This window comes from Somniosus microcephalus, chromosome 22 (genome assembly GCF_052327205.1).
Source record: "Somniosus microcephalus isolate GS21.2 chromosome 22, FLI_Smic_1.0, whole genome shotgun sequence".
Taxonomy (NCBI): Eukaryota; Metazoa; Chordata; class Chondrichthyes; order Squaliformes; family Somniosidae; genus Somniosus; species Somniosus microcephalus.
The window spans coordinates 72,659,129-72,680,449 of NC_141008.1; the positions used below are offsets into that span (position 1 = coordinate 72,659,129).

Genomic DNA, 21,321 nt, shown 5'->3' on the forward strand with positions numbered 1-21,321 from the left:
TTGGATCAGCATAGAGTCATAACGGCACAGAAGGCGGCCATTCGGCCCACCGAGTCCATGCCGGCTCTCTAGAACAATCCCGTCAGTCCCATTCCCCCGCTCTATCCCCGTAGTCCTGCCAGTTTATTTCCCTCAAGTGCCTATCCAGTCTCCCCTTGAAATCATTGAGTGTCTCCGCTTCCACCACCCTCGATGACAGCGAGTTCCAGGTCCTCACCACTCGCTGCGTGAAAAAAGTTCTTCCTCACGTTCCCCCCTCTATCTCTTGCCCAAAACCTTAAATCTGTGTCCCCTAGTCCTTTTACCACCAGCTAATGGGAACAGCCTTTTTCTGTCTACCTTATCCAAACTCGTCATAATCTTCTACACCTCTATCAAATCTCCCCTCAACCTCCTTTGCTCAAAGGAGAACAACCCCAGCTTCTCCAACCTAACCTTGTAGCTAAAATCCCTCCTCCCTCTCGAGGACCTTCACATCCTTCCCAAAGTGTGGTGACCAGAACTGGACGCAATACTCTAGTTGTGGCCTAACCAGAGCTTTATAAAGGTTCAGCATAACTTCCCTGCTTTTGTACTCCATACCTTTTTATTTATGGAGCCCAAGATCCCATGTGCTTTGCTAACTACTCTCTCAATATGTTCTGCCACTTTCAAAGATCTATGCACATGAACCCCCAGGTTCCTCAACACTCTTTAGAACTGTGCCATTAAGTCTATATTGCCTCTCCTTATCCCTTCTGCCAAAATGCATCACCTCACACTTCTCTGTATTAAATTCCATCTGCCACTTGTCTGCCCATCCTGCTAGCAGTTCTGACTCGATCTTGTTTTAATTAAAAGTGATCGATGAGAAATAAATATTTTCCATGTTTGTCAATTACTATTAAATAATCAGTGATTTGTGACACTTCAATCTCGACGTGGTCTTCTAGTTGGCTGTTGAGGTGTGACATCAGTCTGGAGTTTTTCCCCTGTTCTGCAGATTGTATCGCATTGATTTTTACTGGGTGAATATTAACCAACACTGCACTAATTGGTGAATTGGTTCCTCTCGTTCGCCTGGAATAGGTGGAAACTGGTAGCTTTTTTTGTACAAAAACATTTGGTTATAAATTGATGAACTGTGTTGTTGGCTAAATGAAACCAATAAACTTGTCTTGTAAGATTTTTCCCCACTATAAATAGAGTTGTTGACTTAAATCTTTCATTTATTAACCAATTCTTGACAAATAGCTGTGAAGCTAAATGTCACATGTATTTTGTATGACTAATAGTATGCTGCCAAGAATAAGATGGGAAATGTGATTTTTCCTGAATATATAGTGTCCTATCAGACAGTTTGGTAAATTTCCTTCATTTACCCCTTTTTCCCTCCTCTTGAGGTCAGTCTCCAGAGTGTGTTGTGTAATCTGTATCCCTTCTCACCTTTTGAATACTAATCTAATGAATTGTTTTTGCCATCTAGTCTAACAATCTTGCTTGTATTGTAGGTTTCTGGGGCGATTTTATTGCAGAGTTTCTGCAGTATTTGATTTAGGCTGTGGTTGCGCTCCATGTTCCAATCGAAGCCAACTGCAACGTACAGTTAAGCTGCAAACAGTTTAAAAAATGAGGAGTGCGTCGTGCTCTAATTTGGTGCTCTCTAATGTCCGCCGCGGCTCCATTGGTAGCACTCTCGCCTCCTGAGTCAGAAGGTCATAGGTTCAAGTCTCACTTCAGAGAGCATAAAATCTAGGCTGACGCTCCAATGCAGTAGTGAGGGAGTGCTGCACTGTCTGGGGTCCGTCTTTTGGATGCGATCCCGTGGTGCTATTTTGAACTAGAGCAGGGAGTTCTCCCCGGTGTCCTGGACAATATTTATCCCTCAACCAGCATCAGTAAAATGGGTTATCTGGTCATTATTTCATTGTTGTTTGTGGGAGCTTGCTGTGTGCACATTGGCTGCCACATTTCCTACATTATGACAGTGACTACACTTCAAAAGGGGGGAATCTAGAACTAGGGGGCATAAGTTCAGAATAAGGGGTCGCCCATTTAAATCGGAAATGAGGAGGAATTTCTTCTCTGAGGATCGTGAATCTTTGGAATTCTCTTCCCCAGAGAGCTGTGGAGGCGGAGTCATTGAATATATTTAAGGTGGAGATAGACAGATTTTTGAATGGTAAGGGAGTGAAGGATTATGGGGAGCGGGCAGGGAAGTGGAGTTGAGGCCAAGATCAGATCAGCCATGATCTTATTGAATGGCGGAGCAGGCTCGAGGGGCCGAATGGCCGACCTACTGCTCTTGCGTCTTATGTTCTTCATTGGCTGTGAAGCGCTTTGGGATTTCCTGTGGTCGTGAAAGGCACTATATAAATGCAAGTTTGTTCGTTCTTCTCTAGTGCCAGTTTGGGACCTGAGATGGACTTGTGATGCCTCCGTGTGCCCCACAACCACTTATGTGAGACGAGGATTGTATATTTGTGCCCTTACAGTCTATAGAGTGTGTTTTTAGCTAGTTTGTGAGCACACATTTGGCTTTTAATTGACATACGAGATACGAGAGAGGAACACACAAGAATTCCTATAATGTGTACCAGGGCAGAAAACCTCTCGATCTATGAAAGAATGAATCAGCTACCAGAATAAGAGATGGATTTAGCAGCACAAATGCTGGGCGTTGCCTTGCAAACACTGGTTTCTTGAAGTCCAAATTAAAACAGTACCATTATGAAATTAAATCGTTCCAAGGGTGGAAGAAATGGTTTGGAAAGTACTGGGACTCAGAAATCGGAAGATGTACTTTATCGAGGAGTGTTTATTGAATGGATTTTCATCCAGCTGGATGATGATGATGATGATGATTTTCTGGGTGGGAATAGGGTGAATCACTGGAGGATGAGTCTAGATGAGAGTCTATATGGTTTAGCTGTTGTAAGCAAAAGGCTGATGGTTAACAGCTGCTGAAGCCAACATACTTGGTGGAGCAAAGCAAAGCATGATCCAGAGATTAGGAGAATGGAGTCAATATATCCTGAAGTGGCTGCTTATTAGTATCATTTTCATATGATTTTTAATTTGTTTGAATATGCAGTTTATTATTAACTCTCCACACCACATGGATTCTTTTACAGTATATAGTATGCATTTCTGCCATATTTATCATGCTTGGTGTCATATTTGACTGAACTGAGCTTCTGACCACACATCGTGCCATCACTAAGACCGCCTATTTCCTCCCCCGTAACATCACCCAACTCCGCCCAGGCTCATCTGCTGAAACCCTCATCATGCCTTTATTACTTCTAGACTTGACTATTCCAATTCACTCCTGGCTGGCCTCCCACTTTCTACTCTCTGTAAACTTGAGGTCCCGTTCACTCATCACCCCTATGCTCACTGACCTATATTGACTCCCGGTTAAGCTTTTTAGAATTCTCATCCTTGTTTTCTGATCCCTCCATGGCCTCTCCCCTCCCTATCTCTGTAACCTCCTCCAGCCCTACAACCCTTTGAGATATCTGCGCTCTTCTAATTCTGGTCTCTTGATCCCTGATTTTAATCGCTCCAGCATTGGTGGTCGTGCCTTCAGCTGCCAAGGGCCTAAGCTCTGGAATTCCCTCCCTGAACCCCTCTACCTTTCTTTCCTCCTTTAACACGCTCTTTAAAACCTACCTCTTTGACCAAGCTTTTGGTCACCTGCCCTAAAATCTCCTTATGTGGCTCGGTGTCAAATTTTGTTTATAACGCTGCTGTGAAGTGCCCTGGGATGTTTTAACCAGGTTAAAGGCACTATATAAGTAAACGTCGTTGTATCTAAGGGTTACTGGGATATGATTCCACAGATATTGGCACCTTTGGTACATTGTTCCAGGATAGTTTGTACTGGTGGGGAGGGGGGAGAAAGAGAAGAGGAGGAGAAAGGTTGTGGGAGAGGACTTTAAGGAAAGAAGTTGCTGGTTAAATTTAAAATACATGAGGCTATCAATAAATAACACGTAAAATAAACTAGCTGCAAATCAAATGCTGATAAATTCCCAATAAAACTTGTAACTGGTCAAACCCACATGTGTATATACTTGGGTAATCTACCCAGAATAAATTTAGGTAGTGGTGGTCTAGTCATTTCTCTCAACACATCTAATCAGTATTGTCACTAAGATTTCAGTCAAGTGTAATGGTGGATGTGTGAAATTTTCGCACTTGACTGGATGGATAAATTGTACAATTGTACTGCTGGGTGTTCCACCCCAAACATTACTTGGAGCGATCATTGAGTTGTATGTCGTCTTCTTAGGCAGTCCCTCGGAACCGAGGATGACTTGCTTCCACACTAAAAATGAGTTCTCGGGTGACTGATGAGTCCAATGCAGGACCTACAGTCTCTGTCACAAGTGGGGCAGATGGTGCTTGAAGGGGTGGGTTGATGTGCGCTCCTTCCGCTGTTTGCGCTTGGCTTCCGCTTGCTCCCGGCGAAGAGACTCGGTGTTCGGCGCCTTCACTTCACCACTTTGTGCGGTCTTGGGCCAGGGATTCCCAGGTGTCGGTGGGGATGTTGCACTTTTTCAAGGAGGCTTTGAGGGTGTCCTTGAAGCATTTCCTCTGCCCACCTGGGGCTCTCTTGTCGTGTTGGAGCTCCGAATAGAGCGCTTGCTTTGGGAGTCTCGTATCGGGCATGCGAACGATGTGGCCCGTCCATCGGAGCTGATCAAGCGTGGTCAAAGCTTCGATGCTGGGGATGTTGGCCTGAGCGAGTACACTTGACGTTGGTGCGCCTATCCTGCCAATGGATTTGCAGGATCTTGCAGAGGCAGCGTTGGTGGTACCTCGCCAGTGCTTTGAGGTGCCTGCTGTACATGGTCCATGTCTCTGAAGCATACAGGAGGGCGGGCATTACTACTGCTCTGTAGACCATGAGCTTAGTGCTGGGTTTGAGGTCCTGGTCTTCAAACACACTTCCTCAGGCGACCGAAGGCTGCACTGGCACACTGAAGGCAGTGTTGGACTTCGTCATCGACGTCTGTAACACTAGAGTGAAATACTGATTCTTGCAAGGTTCACTGGCAGTAATATTGAGCTGGTTAACGGTATCGCAGAAGAAGCATCTTGGCACATCACAGCCTATTGGCTTGGGGACTATATTTCCTGTGATGTATTTGTACTGTTGCACTAAATCCGCCCAGTGACATCACTGCTAGTTTTGTCTGATGTATTGGGGGAGGGGAAGGGTCAAGGAGAGGAGAAGGATTCCACTGCTGGTCCAAAAAATGTGTTGATTTTTGGCCTTGTGCCCTAATTATTGTGATTCTTTCTGCAGAAACTCCAGAAGAGGCGACAGAGGCGCAGCGACTGTCTGGTGATCACTCCTTCAAAGCCCCAAACTCCCCAGAGACGCAGGGGTGGTTCGGCCTCAAAGAAAAGCCCTCCCCCTAAAACCCATCGCAGCAGGGAGGCAAGGATCCGCAGCACCCCCTCCAGTGGGAAACGCACCCCCAGGAGTCCCAAGGGCAAGTGGAGGGAAGTTGCTCACCTGTTTGGCAAGGACGGTCTTCCTCTGAGAAGATCGGTTAGGTCTGCTGCATTGAAGAGTCCCTTTGCCTCGCCCACAGGAATTAGCAGGAGGAGGTACAGCAATTGAACAACCTCATTGTACTTTTTAATAGGGGCTAACAACAGTAGAAGAGAAGATGGAATAAATCAACAATTGGTGCTACAGTAATGCTGAAATTGGGTTTTGAAAGCCTGTTGATTGCAGGAAGAATTAGATTCATGGATGGATCAAACTTGATGGATCTAAAGGAATTGGATTTTTAAAACCTGTCAAACCCTAAAATCAATGGTTTTTGTATAGGATGAATTTATTAGGTGTTTGTAGTGCAGGAGGGGAAGCCAACTGATGGGACCACTCAATAATTCATCTCGCAGCGGGGCGGGGATAATTTTAATTTTAAGCTTGCTGCATGCCCCCCAGAGGAATGCATCTTCTACCAATCTGCATTAGTCAAGCAGTCAAACTTGTGTGCAGGCAAGCAATATGTCAATTCTGCACTTGTAGAATTTGGGTGCAGTTGGAATATCTCTTTTCTGTCTATTTTAATTAGAGTAGAGCCTCTTATCCTCACCTGTACTCTGTTTTATTTGTGTTCTTGATAATCTGTGTGAATTTTCATGGGAGTTGGGCTGCCAGCATTTATTTCCTTTGTCTGGATTAACAGCTCCAACAGTGGCCCTTCAAGAGTCGAGATCTGCATTCGCTGGTGGGAGCTGCACCCATGTGACTTCAGCTGCTAGCTCTGCCCTAGATCCAATAGAGCCAGCTAAAAATATGGCCCCTGCTGCACCAACCGTGGTGCAGAGATGAGCACTAAAGGTGGTATGCATTCGTCCCCAGCAATCCCATCAGCGGCTCTGCTGTGAACTGTGCCGATGGGGGTTACTGGAGGTAAGTGCATATGGCTTTAGTACTCTGCTCTGGAGCTAGTGGGGCTCTGGTTTGCAAGAATCTTTGGCTGGCTGTCTTGGAGTCTGTAGCAGGTTTGGAGTTGTACACTGATATTTGTGGGAGCTGTGAGCAAGTAGGTCACTTGTAGGCCCCCACTGATCGTGTTGACCGCCGCACTCCACTTTATTGCTCCGACAGAAGGTTGGGGTGAATGGATGCGGAGCGAAGGAGCATTTCAAAATTGGTGTAATTTGGGGACTCTTGGTTTTCTGCTGGGGTGCCCCTCCATTTTAGTGAATGCTAGGAATTTAATTAATCCTCTCGTTGCAGGTAGCTCCCAGTCACAAGTCCATGATGGTGCTGGTCCTCCAGGACTGGTAGCTGAAATGTTGACTTGTTTCTTCTGGGATGGGGAGGGGCATATTTAGGGTGGTGGTTGAAGACCTATTACAGAAAATTAACTGGTGCTTTACTCTTCTGATTGGCCAATTAGGACGACGCTGGGTTGTCCCAGTGACCTCTAACAAAGTAAAATTAATCTAACAAAAATGCCACCTTTTTTAAAGGGACGCAAACAATAAACACTGAAATTCTAAATAAAACAAAGGAAACTTATCACATTAAATAAGAATATTATCTTCTGTATCTACAATACACTCCAACACTCCAGTCCCGCAAGGGCCTCAAGCGTGCCGGTGGGCACCGTGTGTTCCTTCTTCAAGGCCACCTGAGCGTGGACATGGCCACGGAGGAAAGGCAGGCAGCCGGAGCGAACAACCACTGGCCATGTCTAACCTGGACCCGTGGATGTGGATAACCACCTTGGCCAGGCACAGGAGCAGACCCACAAAGAGGTCCTCCGACTTGCCCAACCCCCCTCCGCACCAGGTAGCCAGAAAATCAGGAGCCTGGGACTGAAGTGCAGCTAGAAATTGAGGAGCAGTTCCTTCAAATAGAGGTAACTGGTGCTATGGGCAGTATCTGAAACTAGTGAATGGCCTGTACAGTCTCTAATGTACAATGTTGGTGACTATTCTGTAAGAATATTCGACTTAAGTAGTCACTAGGAGGGAAAGATGAAGATATTGCAGCCTATTTCCTTGCAAAAGTGTCTGAATCTCCTAAAGTATGCATTTAGAAAATGCTGTCTGCAGAGAAAGAAAGAGTTTCCATTGCCCTTTCAGGCAGTGCTTCTCTCTATCCTCATTCCTGCTATGAGATACAGATCAATTGCTGAATTCCAGGATGCCTACGGCAGGAATTCTCCATCCTGCATTGAAATCTCTCTGAAGGTTGTTGCATCTAATCTGGAGAGGGAGGGGTTGGCAGCAGGAAAAATGAATCTTCCTTTTTAAAAAAAAAAAAAAAAAAAAAAAATTCGATCTATTAGTGAGAGGCTGTAAATTAATTCCAAACTGCTATTTTTTTTTCTTTTGCTGGTGTGTGGTGATCTGGTGACCTATTAAGAGGTATAAAGATATTCTCTTTGCTCCAAACGTAGCCGAACTCTCTCTCTCTCTCTGAGTATTCATTGTGTACGTTAACAGGCAGTTTGACCGAGATCTGGAATCCGTGTCTCTTGGAATTGGGCAGTTAAAGCGCCTGTCCCAGGTATTTGATGAAGCCATCACCAAGGAAGAAAGGTACTGCATGATTAATGTACATATTTCTCTTCAGTCCACACTGGGAGCCGATTCACTGCATTAGTCTCTGAATGCTTGGGACATGTGTGTAAGAAAGGGATCTGCTCAGCAGGCACCTTGATGACTTTACAAAGTTTTAGGCAGCAATCCTGACCATGCACTGTCCTACCACCAGCAGTGGGGGGGGGGGATCCAGTGGGAGCGGGGGGGTTCCAGTGGGAGTGGGGGGGGGGGTTCCAGTGGGAGTGGGGGGGGGGGTCCAGTGGGAGTGGGGGGGGGGGTCCAGTGGGAGTGGGGGGGGGTGTCCAGTGGGAGTGGGGGGGGGGTGTCCAGTGGGAGTGGGGGGGGGGTGTCCAGTGGGAGTGGGGGGGGGTCCAGTGGGAGTGGGGGGGGGGCAATGGGAGTGGGGGGGGGTCCAGTGGGAGTGGGGGGGATCCAGTGGGGGAGGGGGGGTCCAGTGGGAGTGGGGGGGGAATCCAGTGGGAGTGGGGGGGGGTCCAGTGGGAGTGGGGGGGGATCCAGTGGGAGTGGGGGGGGGTCCAGTGGGGGGAATCCAGTGGGAGTGGGGGGAGGGGATCCAGTGGGTGGGGGGAGATCCAGTGGGAGTGGGGGGATCCAGTGGGTGTGGGGGGAGAGATCCAGTGGGTGTGGGGGGGAGCGATCCAGTGGGGGGTCCAGTGGGTGGGGGGGAGATCCAGTGGGTGGGGGGGAGATTCAGTGGGGGGAGGGGAATCCAGTGGGGGAGGGGAATCCAGTGGGGGGAGGGGATCCAGTGGGAGTGGGGGGATCGGATCCAGTGGGAGTGGGGGATCCAATCCAGTGGGAGTGGGGGGATCCAGTGGGAGTGGGGGGATCCAGTGGGAGTGCGGGGGGGTCCGAGAGGATGGAGTGGGGGTGGTGGAGAGGATCCAGTGGGAGTGGGGGGGTGGAAAGGATCCAGTGGGAGTGGGGTGGTGGAAAGGATCCAGTGGGAGTGGGGGTGGTGGAAAGGATCCAGTGGGAGTGGGGGGGTGGAAAGGATCCAGTGGGAGTGGGGGGGTGGAAAGGATCCAGTGGGAGTGGGGGGGTGGAGAGGATCCAGTGGGGGTGGGGGGGGTGGAGAGGATCCGGTGGGGGGGGGAAGAGGATCCAGTGGGGGGGGAGGATCCAGTGGGAGTGGGGGGGGGGAGGATCCAGTGGGAGTGGGGGGGGGGGAGGATCCAGTGGGAGTGGGGGGGGAGAGGATCCAGTGGGAGGGGGGGAGGATCCAGCGGGGGGGGGAGGATCCAGTGGGAGGGGGGGGAGGGGATCCAGTGGGGGGAGGATCCAGTGGGGGGGGCAGGATCCAGTGGGGGGGAGGATCCAGTGGGGGGGAGAGGATCGAGTGGGGGGGGAGAGGATCCAGTGGGAGTGGGGGGGGAGAGGATCCAGTGGGGGGGGGGAGGATCCAGTGGGGGGGGATCCAGTGGGAGTGGGGGGGGAGAGGATCCAGTGGGAGTGGGGGGGAGGATCCAGTGGGAGGGTGGGAGATGGTATCCAGTGCGGGGGGAGGGGATCCAGTGGCGGGGGGGGGAGAGGATCCAGTGGGGGGGGGAGAGGATCCAGTGGGGGGAGGATCCAGTGGGAGTGGGGGGGAGAGGATCCAGTGGGAGTGGGGGGGAGAGGATCCAGTGGGGGGGGTCCAGTTGGAGGGGGGAGAGGATCCAGTGGGGGGGGGGAGAGGATCCAGTGGGAGTGGGGGGGGGAGAGGATCCAGTGGGGGGGGAGGATCCAGTGGGAGTGGGGGGGGGAGAGGATCCAGTGGGAGTGGGGGGGGGAGGATCCAGTGGGAGTGGGGGGGGGAGGATCCAGTGGGAGTGGGGGGGGAGGATCCAGTGGGAGTGGGGGGGGAGGATCGAGTGGGGGGGGAGAGAGGATCCAGTGGGAGTGGGGGGGGGAGGATCCAGTGGGAGTGGGGGGGGGAGGATCCAGTGGGAGTGGGGGGAGAGGATCCAGTGGGAGTGGGGGGGGATCCAGTGGGAGTGGGGGGGGGAGGGAGGATCCAGTGGGAGTGGGGGGGGGGGGAGGATCCAGTGGGAGTGGGGGGGGAGGATCCAGTGGGAGTGGGGGGGGAGGATGGAGTGGGGGGGAGGATCCAGTGGGAGTGGGGGGGGGAGGATTGAGCGGGGGGGAGAGGATCCAGTGGGAGTGGGTGGGGAGAGGATCCAGTGGGAGTGGGGGGGGGAGAGGATCCAGTGGGAGTGCGGGGGGGAGAGGATCCAGCGGGAGTGGGGGGGAGAGAATCCAGTGGGAGTGGGGGGGGAGAGGATCCAGTGGGAGTGGGGGGGGAGAGGATCCAGTGGGAGTGGGGGGGGGAGAGGATCCAGTGGGAGTGGGGGGGGAGAGGATCCAGTGGGAGTGGGGGGGGAGGATCCAGTGGGATTGTGGGGGGGGAGGATCCAGTGGGATTGTGGGGGGGGAGGATCCAGTGGGATTGTGGGGGGGGAGGATCCAGTGGGATTGTGGGGGGGGGAGGATCCAGTGGGATTGTGGGGGGGAGAGGATCCAGTGGGAGTGGGGGGGAGAGGATCCAGTGGGAGTGGGGGGGGAGGATCCAGTGGGAGTGGGGGGGGGAGGATCCAGTGGGAGTGGGGGGGGAGGATCCAGTGGGGGGGAGAGAGGATCCAGTGGGAGTGGGGGGGGGATCCAGTGGGAGTGGGGGGGAGGGAGGATCCAGTGGGAGTGGGGGGGGGAGGATCCAGTGGGAGTGGGGGGGGGGGAGGATCCAGTGGGAGTGGGGGGGAGGGAGGATCCAGTGGGAGTGGGGGGGAGGATCCAGTGGGAGTGGGGGGGGGGAGGATCCAGTGGGAGTGGGGGGGAGGATCCAGTGGGAGTGGGGGGGGGAGGATCCAGTGGGGGGGGGGGAGAGTGGATCCAGTGGGGGGGGAGGATCCAGTGGGAGTGGGGGGGAGGGAGGATCCAGTGGGAGTGGGGGGGAGGGAGGACCCAGTGGGAGTGGGGGGGAGGGAGGATCCAGTGGGAGTGGGGGGGAGGATCCAGTGGGAGTGGGGGGGGGAGGATCCAGTGGGAGTGGGGGGGAGGATCCAGTGGGAGTGGGGGGGGGAGGATCCAGTGGGGGGGGGGAGAGTGGATCCAGTGGGAGTGGGGGGGGGAGGATCCAGTGGGAGTGGGGGGGAGGGAGGATCCAGTGGGAGTGGGGGGGAGGGAGGACCCAGTGGGAGTGGGGGGGAGGGAGGATCCAGTGGGAGTGGGGGGGAGGGAGGATCCAGTGGGAGTGGGGGGGAGGGAGGATCCAGTGGGAGTGGGGGGGGAGGATCCAGTGGGAGTGGGGGGGAGGATCCAGTGGGAGTGGGGGGGGGCAGGATGGAGTGGGGGGGGAGGATCCAGTGGGAGTGGGGGGGGAGGATCCAGTGGGAGTGGGGGGGGGAGAGGATCCAGCGGGAGTGGGGGGGGGGAGAGGATCCAGCGGGAGTGGGGGGGGGAGAGAATCCAGTGGGAGCGGGGGGGGAGAGAATCCAGTGGGAGTGGGGGGGGAGAGAATCCAGTGGGAGTGGGGGGGGAGAGGATCCAGTGGGAGTGGGGGGGGGGAGAGGATCCAGTGGGAGTGGGGGGGGAGAGGATCCAGTGGGAGTGGGGGTGGAGAGGATCCAGTGGGAGTGGGGGGGGAGAGGATCCAGTGGGAGTGGTGGGGGAGAGGATCCAGTGGGAGTGGGGGGGGGAGGATCCAGTGGGAGTGGGGTGGGGGGAGGTTCCAGTGGGATTGTGGGGGGGGGAGGATCCAGTGGGATTGTGGGGGGGGGGGAGGGAGAGGATCCAGTGGGAGTGGGGGGAGGATCCAGCGGGGGGGGGGGGAGAGGATCGAGCAGGGGGGGGGGAGAGGAGCGGGGGGGGGGGGAGAGGATCGAGCGGGAGGAGAGAGGATCGAGCGGGGGGCAGAGGATCGAGCGGGGGGCAGAGGATCGAGCGGGGGGGAGAGGATCGAGCGGGGGGGGGGAGAGGATCGAGCGGGGGGGGAGAGAGAGGATCGAGCGGGGGGGGAGGGGATCGAGGGGGGGGAGTAGGATCGAGCGGGGGGGGAGGAGGATCGAGGGGGGGGGAGTAGGATCGAGCGGGGGGGGAGGAGGATCGAGCGGGGGGGAGAGGATCGAGCGGGGGGGGGGGGAAGAGAGGATTGAGCGGGGGCGGGGGGAGAGGATCCAGTGGGGGCGCGGGGAGAGGATCCAGTGGGAGTGGGGGGGGGGCGGCGGGAGAGGATCCAGTGGGGGGCGGGGGGAGAGGATCCAGTGGGAGTGGGGGGGGGGTCTAGTGGGAGTGGTCCATGTAGGAACCAACGACCTAGGTAGAACTAGGAATGAAGTTCTGCTGAGAGAGTTTGAGGAGCTAGTGTTGAAATTAAAACACAGAACCTCACAGGTAATAATCTCTGGATTGTTACCTGAGCCACGCGCAAATTGCCATAAGGACGAACAGATTAGAGGTTTAAATGCGTGGCTCAAAGAGTGGTGTGGGAGGCAGGGGTTTCAATTCATGGGGCACTGGCACCAGTACTGGGGAAAGAGGGAGCTGTTCTGTGGGGATAGGCTCCACTTAAACTGGGCTGGGACCAGTGTCCTGGCGAATCGAATAACTAGGGTGGTAGATAGGGCTTTAAACTAATGAAGGAGAGGGTGGGAGGATTCGGGGAAGGGTAAATTCAAAAGCAGTAAGAGAAATGTCAAGGCTGTAGAGCAGAGTAGTAATGTGGGTAAAGATAAGCAGAGTGGGTCAGGAAGGGACAGAAAGATTAATAAAGGTAATAGGGCATTAGTGAGTAAAGTGACGTCAGGGAAAAACAGAAAGTTAAAGCTAAAAGTACTATATCTGAATGCACAAAACCTTTGCAACAAATTGGATGAATTAATAGTGCAGATAGAAATAAATTAGTTTGATGTAATAGCCATTACATAGACGTGATTGCAGAGTGACCAAAGTTGGGAACTAAATATTCCAGGATATTTGACGGGCAGAATGGAAAAGGAGATGGGGTAGTCCTGATAATAAAGGAGGGAATAAAGACGGTAAAGAGAAAGGATCTTTGCTCGGAAAAACAAAATGTAGAATCCGTTTGGGTGGAGCTAAGAAACAACAAGGGGCAGAGAACACTAGTGGGAGTAGTCTGTAGGCCCACTACCAGTGGTTGTAGTGTCGGGCAGAGTATAAATCAGGAAATTAGAGATGCATGTAACAAGGGTAATACAGTAATCATAGAGGACTTTAACTTTCATATAGACTGGGCAAACCAAATTTGCAGAAATAGGGCAGAGGAAGAGTTCATGGAATGTATTCAAGATCGTTTTCTAGATCAGTATGTCAAGGAGCCTTTGAGGGAATTGGCTATTTTCGATCTAGTACTGAGCAATAACCTTGTAGTGAAGGAGCCTCTGGAGAGCAGTGATCATAATATGATAGAATATTATGTTGAGTTTGAGAGTGATTTAGTTAAGTCCAAAACTAGGGTCCTAAACATGAACAAAGCAAATTACGTAAGTATGAGAGGCAAGTTGGCTAAGGTAGGTTGGAAAACTACATTTAAAAGGTAGAACAGTAGAAAAGCAATGGCAAACATTTAAAGAAATAATTTATAATTCGCAACGAATATACATTCCCTTAAGGAATAAAAACACCACAGGAAAAATGGTATAACCGTGGCTAACGAGAGAAATTAAAGATAGTATTAGATTAAAGGAAGAGTGTTATAATGTTGCCAAAAGAGTAGTAAGCCTGAGGATTGGGAGGATTTTAGAATTTGGCAAAGGAGGACCAAGAAATTGAAAAAGAAAGGGAAGATGGAATATGAGAGTAAACTAGCGAGAGACATAAAAACAGACCGTGAAGCTTCTATAGGTATGTAAAAAGATGAAGATTAGCGAAAATAAACATGGGTCCCTTACAGGCTGAGAGAGAAGAAATTATAATGTGGAATAAGGAAATGGCAGAGAAATTAAACAAATACTTTGTGTCTGCATTCACGGAAGAGGACGCCAAAAAACCTCACGGAAATAGTGGAGAACCAAGGGTCTAGCGAGAATGAGGAACTGAAAGAAATTTAGCGTTAGTAAAAAAATAAAGTAGTACTGGAGAAATTAATGGGACTGAAAGCCGGTAAATCCCCTGGACCTGATGGCCTACATCCTAGGGTTTTGAAAGAGGTGGCTATAGAGATAGTGGATGCATTGGTTGGTTGTCATCTTCCAAAATTCCATAGATTCTGGAACAGTTCCTGCGGATTGGAAGGTAGCAAATGTAACCCCAATATTTATTTAAGAAAGGAGGGAGAGTGAAAACTGGGAACTACAGACCAGTTAGCCTGACATCAGTAGTAGGGAAAATGCTAGAATTTATTATTAAGGACGTGGTAACAGGGCACTTAGAAAATAATAATAGGATTGGGCAGAGTCAACACTGATTTATGAAAGGGAAATCGTGTTTGGCGAATCTGTTAGAGTTTTTTGAGGTTGTAACTAGCAGAATAGATAAGGGGGAACCAATGGATGTGTATTTGGATTTTCAGAAGGCATTCGATAAGGTGCCACACAAGAGGTTAGTAAACAAAATTAGGGCTCATGGGATTGGGGGTAATATATTAGCATGGATTGAGGATTGGTTAATGGACAGAAAACAGAGAGTAGGAATAAACGGGTCATTTTTGGGTTGGCAGGCTGTAACTAGTGGGGTACCGCAAGGATCAGTGCTTGGGCCTCAGCAATGATATGATTTGGATGAGGAGACCAAATGTAATATATCCAACTTTGCTGATGATACAAAGCTAGGTGGGAATGTAAATTGTGAGGAGGATGCAAAGAGGCTTCAAGGGGATATAGACAGGATAAGTGAGTGGGCAAGAACATGACAAATGGAATACAAGGTGAAGTTATCCACTTTGGTAGGAAAAATAGAAAAGCCAAGTGTTGTGTATGTACCTTTTAAGGGAATAACTGGTCTCAGACTGCAGTACCGGCAGTGACCACCCCTGTATAAAAGGCCCTAGCAGGCTTCTGTAGTTTCAGTTTCCAGGTTGTCTCCATTCAGTAAAGACTTGTTATAATCAACTCCTGCAGTCCGTGTCTCAATTATACACGGACATAATACTGGCGACGAGTAAGAAACTAACTTACCTGCAACTCGGCAGCACCTCAGACGACGTTATTGAAGGTCGAAGCCAGAAGAAAGAAAAATTTAAAAAAATAATCCAAAGAAACTCGAGAAACGGGTGTCGACCGTGGGCAACCGCCCTCCAAATCATCGAATTGAAAAGTGCAGGAGAGACTGTCGAGAGCCAGGCTTGGTTCTCCAGTCTGTGGTTTCCCAGCTAATCGGGCTGGTGGCAGGTAGTGCACTGATCCTTCCTGGGCTGCGGCGGGATAGAGCTCGATCGGGTGGCTCTGCAACGGGGCCGGGCAGCGAGTCGGGAAGCAAAGAGAGAGAGAGGGTGGAGCACACAGGGCGCGGCCGGTGCTTCGAAGCCGGGCAGCGTTCAGACCTAAGAAGAGGGAGGGAAGTGCCCCAGAGGGTCTGCTCCACGACGGGAACGGTTCTTCAATTAACGGAGCAAATATTGAAGCGCGATAGAAAAATAAAAATACCGCGGAGAGCGGCGTTGGCAGCAGCAATCGGGGAGGCGCGAAGACCATAGGGCGTCGCCATTACAGGATAGTAAAATAAATATAATCGCCAGCAACAGCGTTGGCAGCGGCGGGAAAGCGCGGGAGGCGCCATCTTAACTCGGCGGGGAAGAAGGAAAAGCGCGGGAGGCGCCATTTTGATCCATCGGGGACGAAGGCAAAGTGCGGGAGGCGCCATCTTAGATTTTCAAGATGCCAAAGACTGGTGATATCACTGCCTTCGATAATGCAATAGAAGACTGGACCACGTATGTGGAAAGAGTCGAGGTATATTGCGAGGCAAACGAAATAGCCGATGAGAAAAAGGCATCGGTATTGCTAAATTTAATGGGCGCAAGAACGTATGGCCTATTGCGGGACCTGATTACTCCCGCCAAACTGAAGGCTAAGAGTTTTAACGAAATTGTTGCTATCCTACAGGAACACCTAAATCCTACACCGCTGCTGATAGCAGAAAGATTTAAATTCCACAGGAGAAATCAGCATAAAAATGAGAGCAATGCTAATTACCTTACTGAACTACGCAAGCTATCAAAGCACTGCCAGTTTGGAGCAGGACTGGCAGATACCTTACGGGACAAATTTGTCTGTGGACTCTTGAGTGAAGGAACCCAGAAGAGGTTACTCTGAGAAAGAGCTGACGCTAGATAAGGCTTTCAGCGTGGCAGTATCGTACGAAGCAGCAGCAAGGGGAGCTGCGGAAATACAACAAAAGCCACAGGAATACGGCACCCACGAAATGACACGGGGATTTGCAAAATGTTATCGCTGCAGCAGAACAAACCATGACCAGAAGGACTGCTGGTCCAAGGACAAAATATGCAGGCAATGCGGAAAGATGGGACACATTGCACGAGTTTGCAGGTCTGGGAAGAAGACCAACGACAACAAAAAAGGCTACTAAGGAACCGTACAGGAAAGTTCAAAAGATGACGGACAGTAGTTCCGAAGACCAGATGAGCGATAGTAAATCCGGGAACAAGAGACTAAGCTGTCTCAAACTTCACAACGTAATCGCAAAAGAGGATCACCGAACCATTTGGGTCACCCTCACGATAGCAGGGTCCCAAGTCAAAATGGAATTGGATACAGGATCAGCTCTAACCGTCATGAATCGACGAGACTACGAGCGGCTATTCTCACACATACCCTTGAGAGAGACATCCATTGTCTTGAGGACGTATACGGGGCAAAAAGTATACCCCAGAGGAAAAATAAGGGTGCCTGTCGAATACAACGGCAAGAAAATACGGAAATTGTATCTCTACATTCTGCAAGATGGTGGACCACCGTTATTGGGACGTGAATGGATCAGAACGATAAGTTTAGACTGGCACTCCATTCAGGCACTGACGGTGGCTGGTAAAAAGGATGACGACGTCACTCCTGGACGATTGTCAACAATCTTAGCTGACGCCAAAGAGGTATTTCAACAAGAACTGGGCACTCTTAAAGGCGTAACCGCCTCGATAAAAATAGAGGAGAATGCAATTCCCAAGTTTTTCAAAGCAAGACCGGTACCATATGCAATTCGCCCAGCCGTTGAGGCAGATCTGGAGAATGCAGGCGTGTTATCTAAGGTAGACTGGAGCGAGTGGGCAACACCCATCGTTCCTGTCATGAAGAAAACGTTAAACAATAAGTCTGAGGAGCCAAGGAAGGTTCGCATCTGTGGGGACTTCAAGGTGACGGTGAACCCAGTCCTTCACACAGTACAATATCCTCTTCCAACGATAGAAGATATCTTCGCCTCACTATCTGGAGGGAAGCGTTTTACAAAAATTGACCTAGCACAAGCATATTTGCAGATGGAGGTTGAAGAATCCTCTAGGAAGTATCTCACGATAAGCACTCACAAAGGTCTTTACCAGTATAATCGACTGGTATTCGGAGTAGCATCAGCTCCGGCGATATGGCAAAGAGCAATGGAACAAGTCCTGCAAGGGATTCCGGGGACTCCGTGTTACTTGGTCGACATCCTAGTGACAGGTGAAGATGACAGTGAACACCTTGCCAACCTGGAGCAGGTGCTCACTAGACTACGTGAACATGGGCTACGAGCCAATCGCCCCAAGTGCGAGTTTTTTAAGAAACAGATATCGTATTGTGGCCACGTGATTGATGAAGAGGGGTTGCATAAGTCCCCTGACAAAATTGAAGCGGTAGTTAAGGCTCCAGTGCCTGAAAATGTGTCGCAACTGAGGTCATTCCTCGGATTGGTGAATTACTACCATAAGTTTTTGCCGAATTTGTCCACAATTCTGCATCCACTGAATGCCCTACTACGAACGGGAGTAGCATGGAAATGGAGCGATGAATGTAAGCGGGCCTTTCAGAAGAGTAAGGACCTAATCACTTCAAGAGAAGTATTGGCTCACTACAACCCATCACTACCGATAAGACTGGCGTGTGATGCGTCTCCCTACGGCACTGGGGCGGTACTGTCACATAAATTCCTTGATGGTTCAGAGAGGCCGATAGCTTTTGCGTCAGGCTTGTTGACTTCAGCCGAGCGTAACTATGCCCAGATTGACAGAGGCCCTCAGCCTGGTGTGGGGGGTGAAGAAGTTCAATCACTACCTGCACGGTCAGAAATTTACTCTACTAACTGATCATCAACCTCTCGTCTCCATTTTCAACCCTCAGAAGGGCGTACCGATAATGACGGCACAATGGCTACAGAGGTGGTCCCTTTTCCTAGGGGCACACCAATATGACATCGAGTACAAAGGAACTAAACAGCATGGGAATGCTGATGGATTGTCGCGCCTACCGTTGCCGACGGTGGAAGAAGAACTGGCAGTGGATCCAGTGGAGTTATTCCACTCGACTATAGTCGAATGTCTCCTTGTGACGAATACAAACATAGAAAAGGAAACACGAAATGACCCGACACACTCCTGGGTCTATGATTTAACGGTGAAGGGATGGCCAGCACATGGCAAACCACTGCTGCCAGCATTCTCGCCGAGAAGAGAACAGCTGTCAGTGTGCAGAGGAACCTTGATGTGTGGATCCAGAGTAGTAATTCCACCCAAATTGAAGGATAGAGTGCTCAATGAGCTTCATGAGGGTCTTTTGGGGGGGTAAAAATGAAGAACTTAGCCAGAGCGTTTGTGTGGTGGCCAGGAATCAATAGAGAAATCGAAGAGATGACCAAGAGCTGTACAGGATGCCAGAAGGTCCAAAACGCCCCACCACAAGCCCCTCTACATCCATGGGAGTGGCCCTCATCTCCATGGCAAAGGGTGCACATTGATTTTGCTGGTCCCTTTATGGACTTGATGTTTTTAATTGCGGTGGATGCACATTCAAAGTGGCCAGAGGTAATAAAAATGTCCTCAACCACCACAGAAAAAACTATCACAGTCTTACGAACCATATTCGCCAGGAATGGGCTGCCTGAACAGATTTGTTCTGACAATGGACCACAGTTTGTGTCTGAAGAGTTCCGGAGGTTCTTAAAGAACAATGGTGTTAAGCAGTACACATCCGCCCCATATCATCCAGCCACTAATGGATTGGCCGAGAGGTTTGTTCAAACATTCAAGAAGGCTATCAAGACAATGTGTAATGAAGATATACCCCTACAACACAAGGTGGATAACTTCTTGTTTGCCTACCGGAATGCGACACATGCGGTTACCAACCAAACTCCAGCCATGATGTTCTTCAATCGAAGACTACGATGCTGCTTGGATTTGGTTAAGCCAAACGTCAGAAGAGATGTGGAGAACAGGTAGTTTCAGAATATGAATGAAAGGCCGACCAGGAGTTTTAAGATAGGTCAACGAGTTTTGGCCCAGGACTACCGCACAGAGAAATGGCAGCCAGGAAGGATCTGTACATGGCAAGGACCTCTAATGTATACCGTGGACGTTGGAGAGAGCATTGTAAGACGCCATGCTGACCAGATTCTAGAGTCACTGGAAAACGTCAACTCCACACCACGATCTGATACACCTGGCGATGAAACCGAAGTTCCAATTGCATCTACCGCAGAATCGGTGATATTGGAAGCAGACGAACCAAACAACGACATTGATCCTGACTCAACCTTGCCAGAAGAACCTGATATCCCAAAGAGGCGTTATCCAGACAGAATCAGGAAGCCTCCTCAAAGACTGAACTTATAATTGCTTAACTTCAACCAATGTATCTAGCAACCGTAATTGTAATTAGTTATTATTTAGTTGTTAAATGAATGTTATGCACTGTTTATCTAAAAGGGGAGGAATTGTTGTGTATGTACCTTTAAGGGAATAACTGGTGTCAGACTGCAGTACCGGCAGTGACCACCCCTGTATAAAAGGCCCTAGCAGGCTTCTGTAGTTTCAGTTTCCAGGTTTTCTCCATTCAGTAAAGACTTGTTAAACCAACTCCTGCAGTCCGTGTCTCAATTATACACGGACATAATACCCAGTATTTTTTAAATGGTGAGAAATTGGGAAATGTTGGTGTTCAGAGGGACCTGGGTGTCCTTGTACACAAATCACTGAAAGTTAACATGCAGGTAGAGCAAGTAATTGGGAAAGCAAATGGTATGTTGGCCTTTATTGCAAGAGGATATGAGTGTAAGAGTGAAGACATTTTGCTGCAATTCTATCGGGCCCTGGTGAGACCACACCTGGAGTATTGTGTACAGTTTTGGGGGGCGTTTTTTTTTGACTGGGGGCACGTTGGAGGCAGGACTGCTGCTTGTCGGGTCGATGTCCCACTTCCATCGATTTGTGGCCATCCCATGCTATTTTCCCTTGATTGACCTTGTAAGCCCGCCCAGTGGGCTTAGCAGGCCAAACAAGGGAAAGCCGGTTGCAGAGAACGTCAACGTATGAAGTTCCATCTGCCAAAAAATTTTGACAGCTGAATTGTCATCGTTTGACAGCTCTGAAGCTGTCAAACAGTGACAATCTCTGCAGTTTGATACAAGACCTCCTCAACCTTTTACAGAAATGAGATGGTTGTTGCATCTGAGAATGCAACGGCCATCTCTCATCTGCAACACGGAGGTCCGAGACTCTCCGCATACAAACTGACTGAAGCCTGCAGGAAGAAACAAAGGCAAGTACACTTTAAAAAACACTTTGCACTTACCTCAGATACTCACCTCTCCACTCTTGCACCCATCACTTACCTTCACACCACACTTTTGCATCCCGACCCCCGCAGACCCAGTACTCCCCTCGCTGAGCTGGTGTGCTTCGGAGCCTTTAGGAAGCCCGCACTTGAGGGTACAAATGGGATAATCCTATTTTCTGCCTGTTAACAGGCAGTTAATATGCTTTAATCCCTTCCCGCCTCCAAGAAGACGGGACCCGACGCGGGACAGCTACCCGCCTTCTGGGAAGATGGCATGGAGGCGGGTTGGGTACCCGCCCCCAAATTCTGCCATTTTCCCGGCAGTCCCGCCTCCCCAAGGCTGGCAAAATTGCCCCCTGGTCTCCCTACCTAAGGGAGGATATACTTGCCGTAGAGGGAATCACAGAAACCCCACAGTGCAGATAGAGGCCATTTCGGCCCATCGAGCTTGCACCGACACATCTCACCCGATCCCTGTAACCCCACGTATTTAATCCTCCTAACACTAAGGGTCAATTTATCATAGCCAATCATCCTA

General features: G+C 50.4%; 1 protein-coding gene across 1 annotated transcript in view; it reads left to right on the forward strand.

The window, feature by feature from the left end:
* Positions 1 to 21,321, forward strand: part of pimreg (PICALM interacting mitotic regulator) — a 44,058-nt gene that overhangs the window by 2,353 nt on the left and 20,384 nt on the right. Inside the window, 2 exon segments of the mRNA XM_085965036.1 lie at positions 5,297 to 5,604; positions 7,969 to 8,064. Coding sequence (XP_085821162.1) covers positions 5,297 to 5,604; positions 7,969 to 8,064 — 404 coding nt within the window.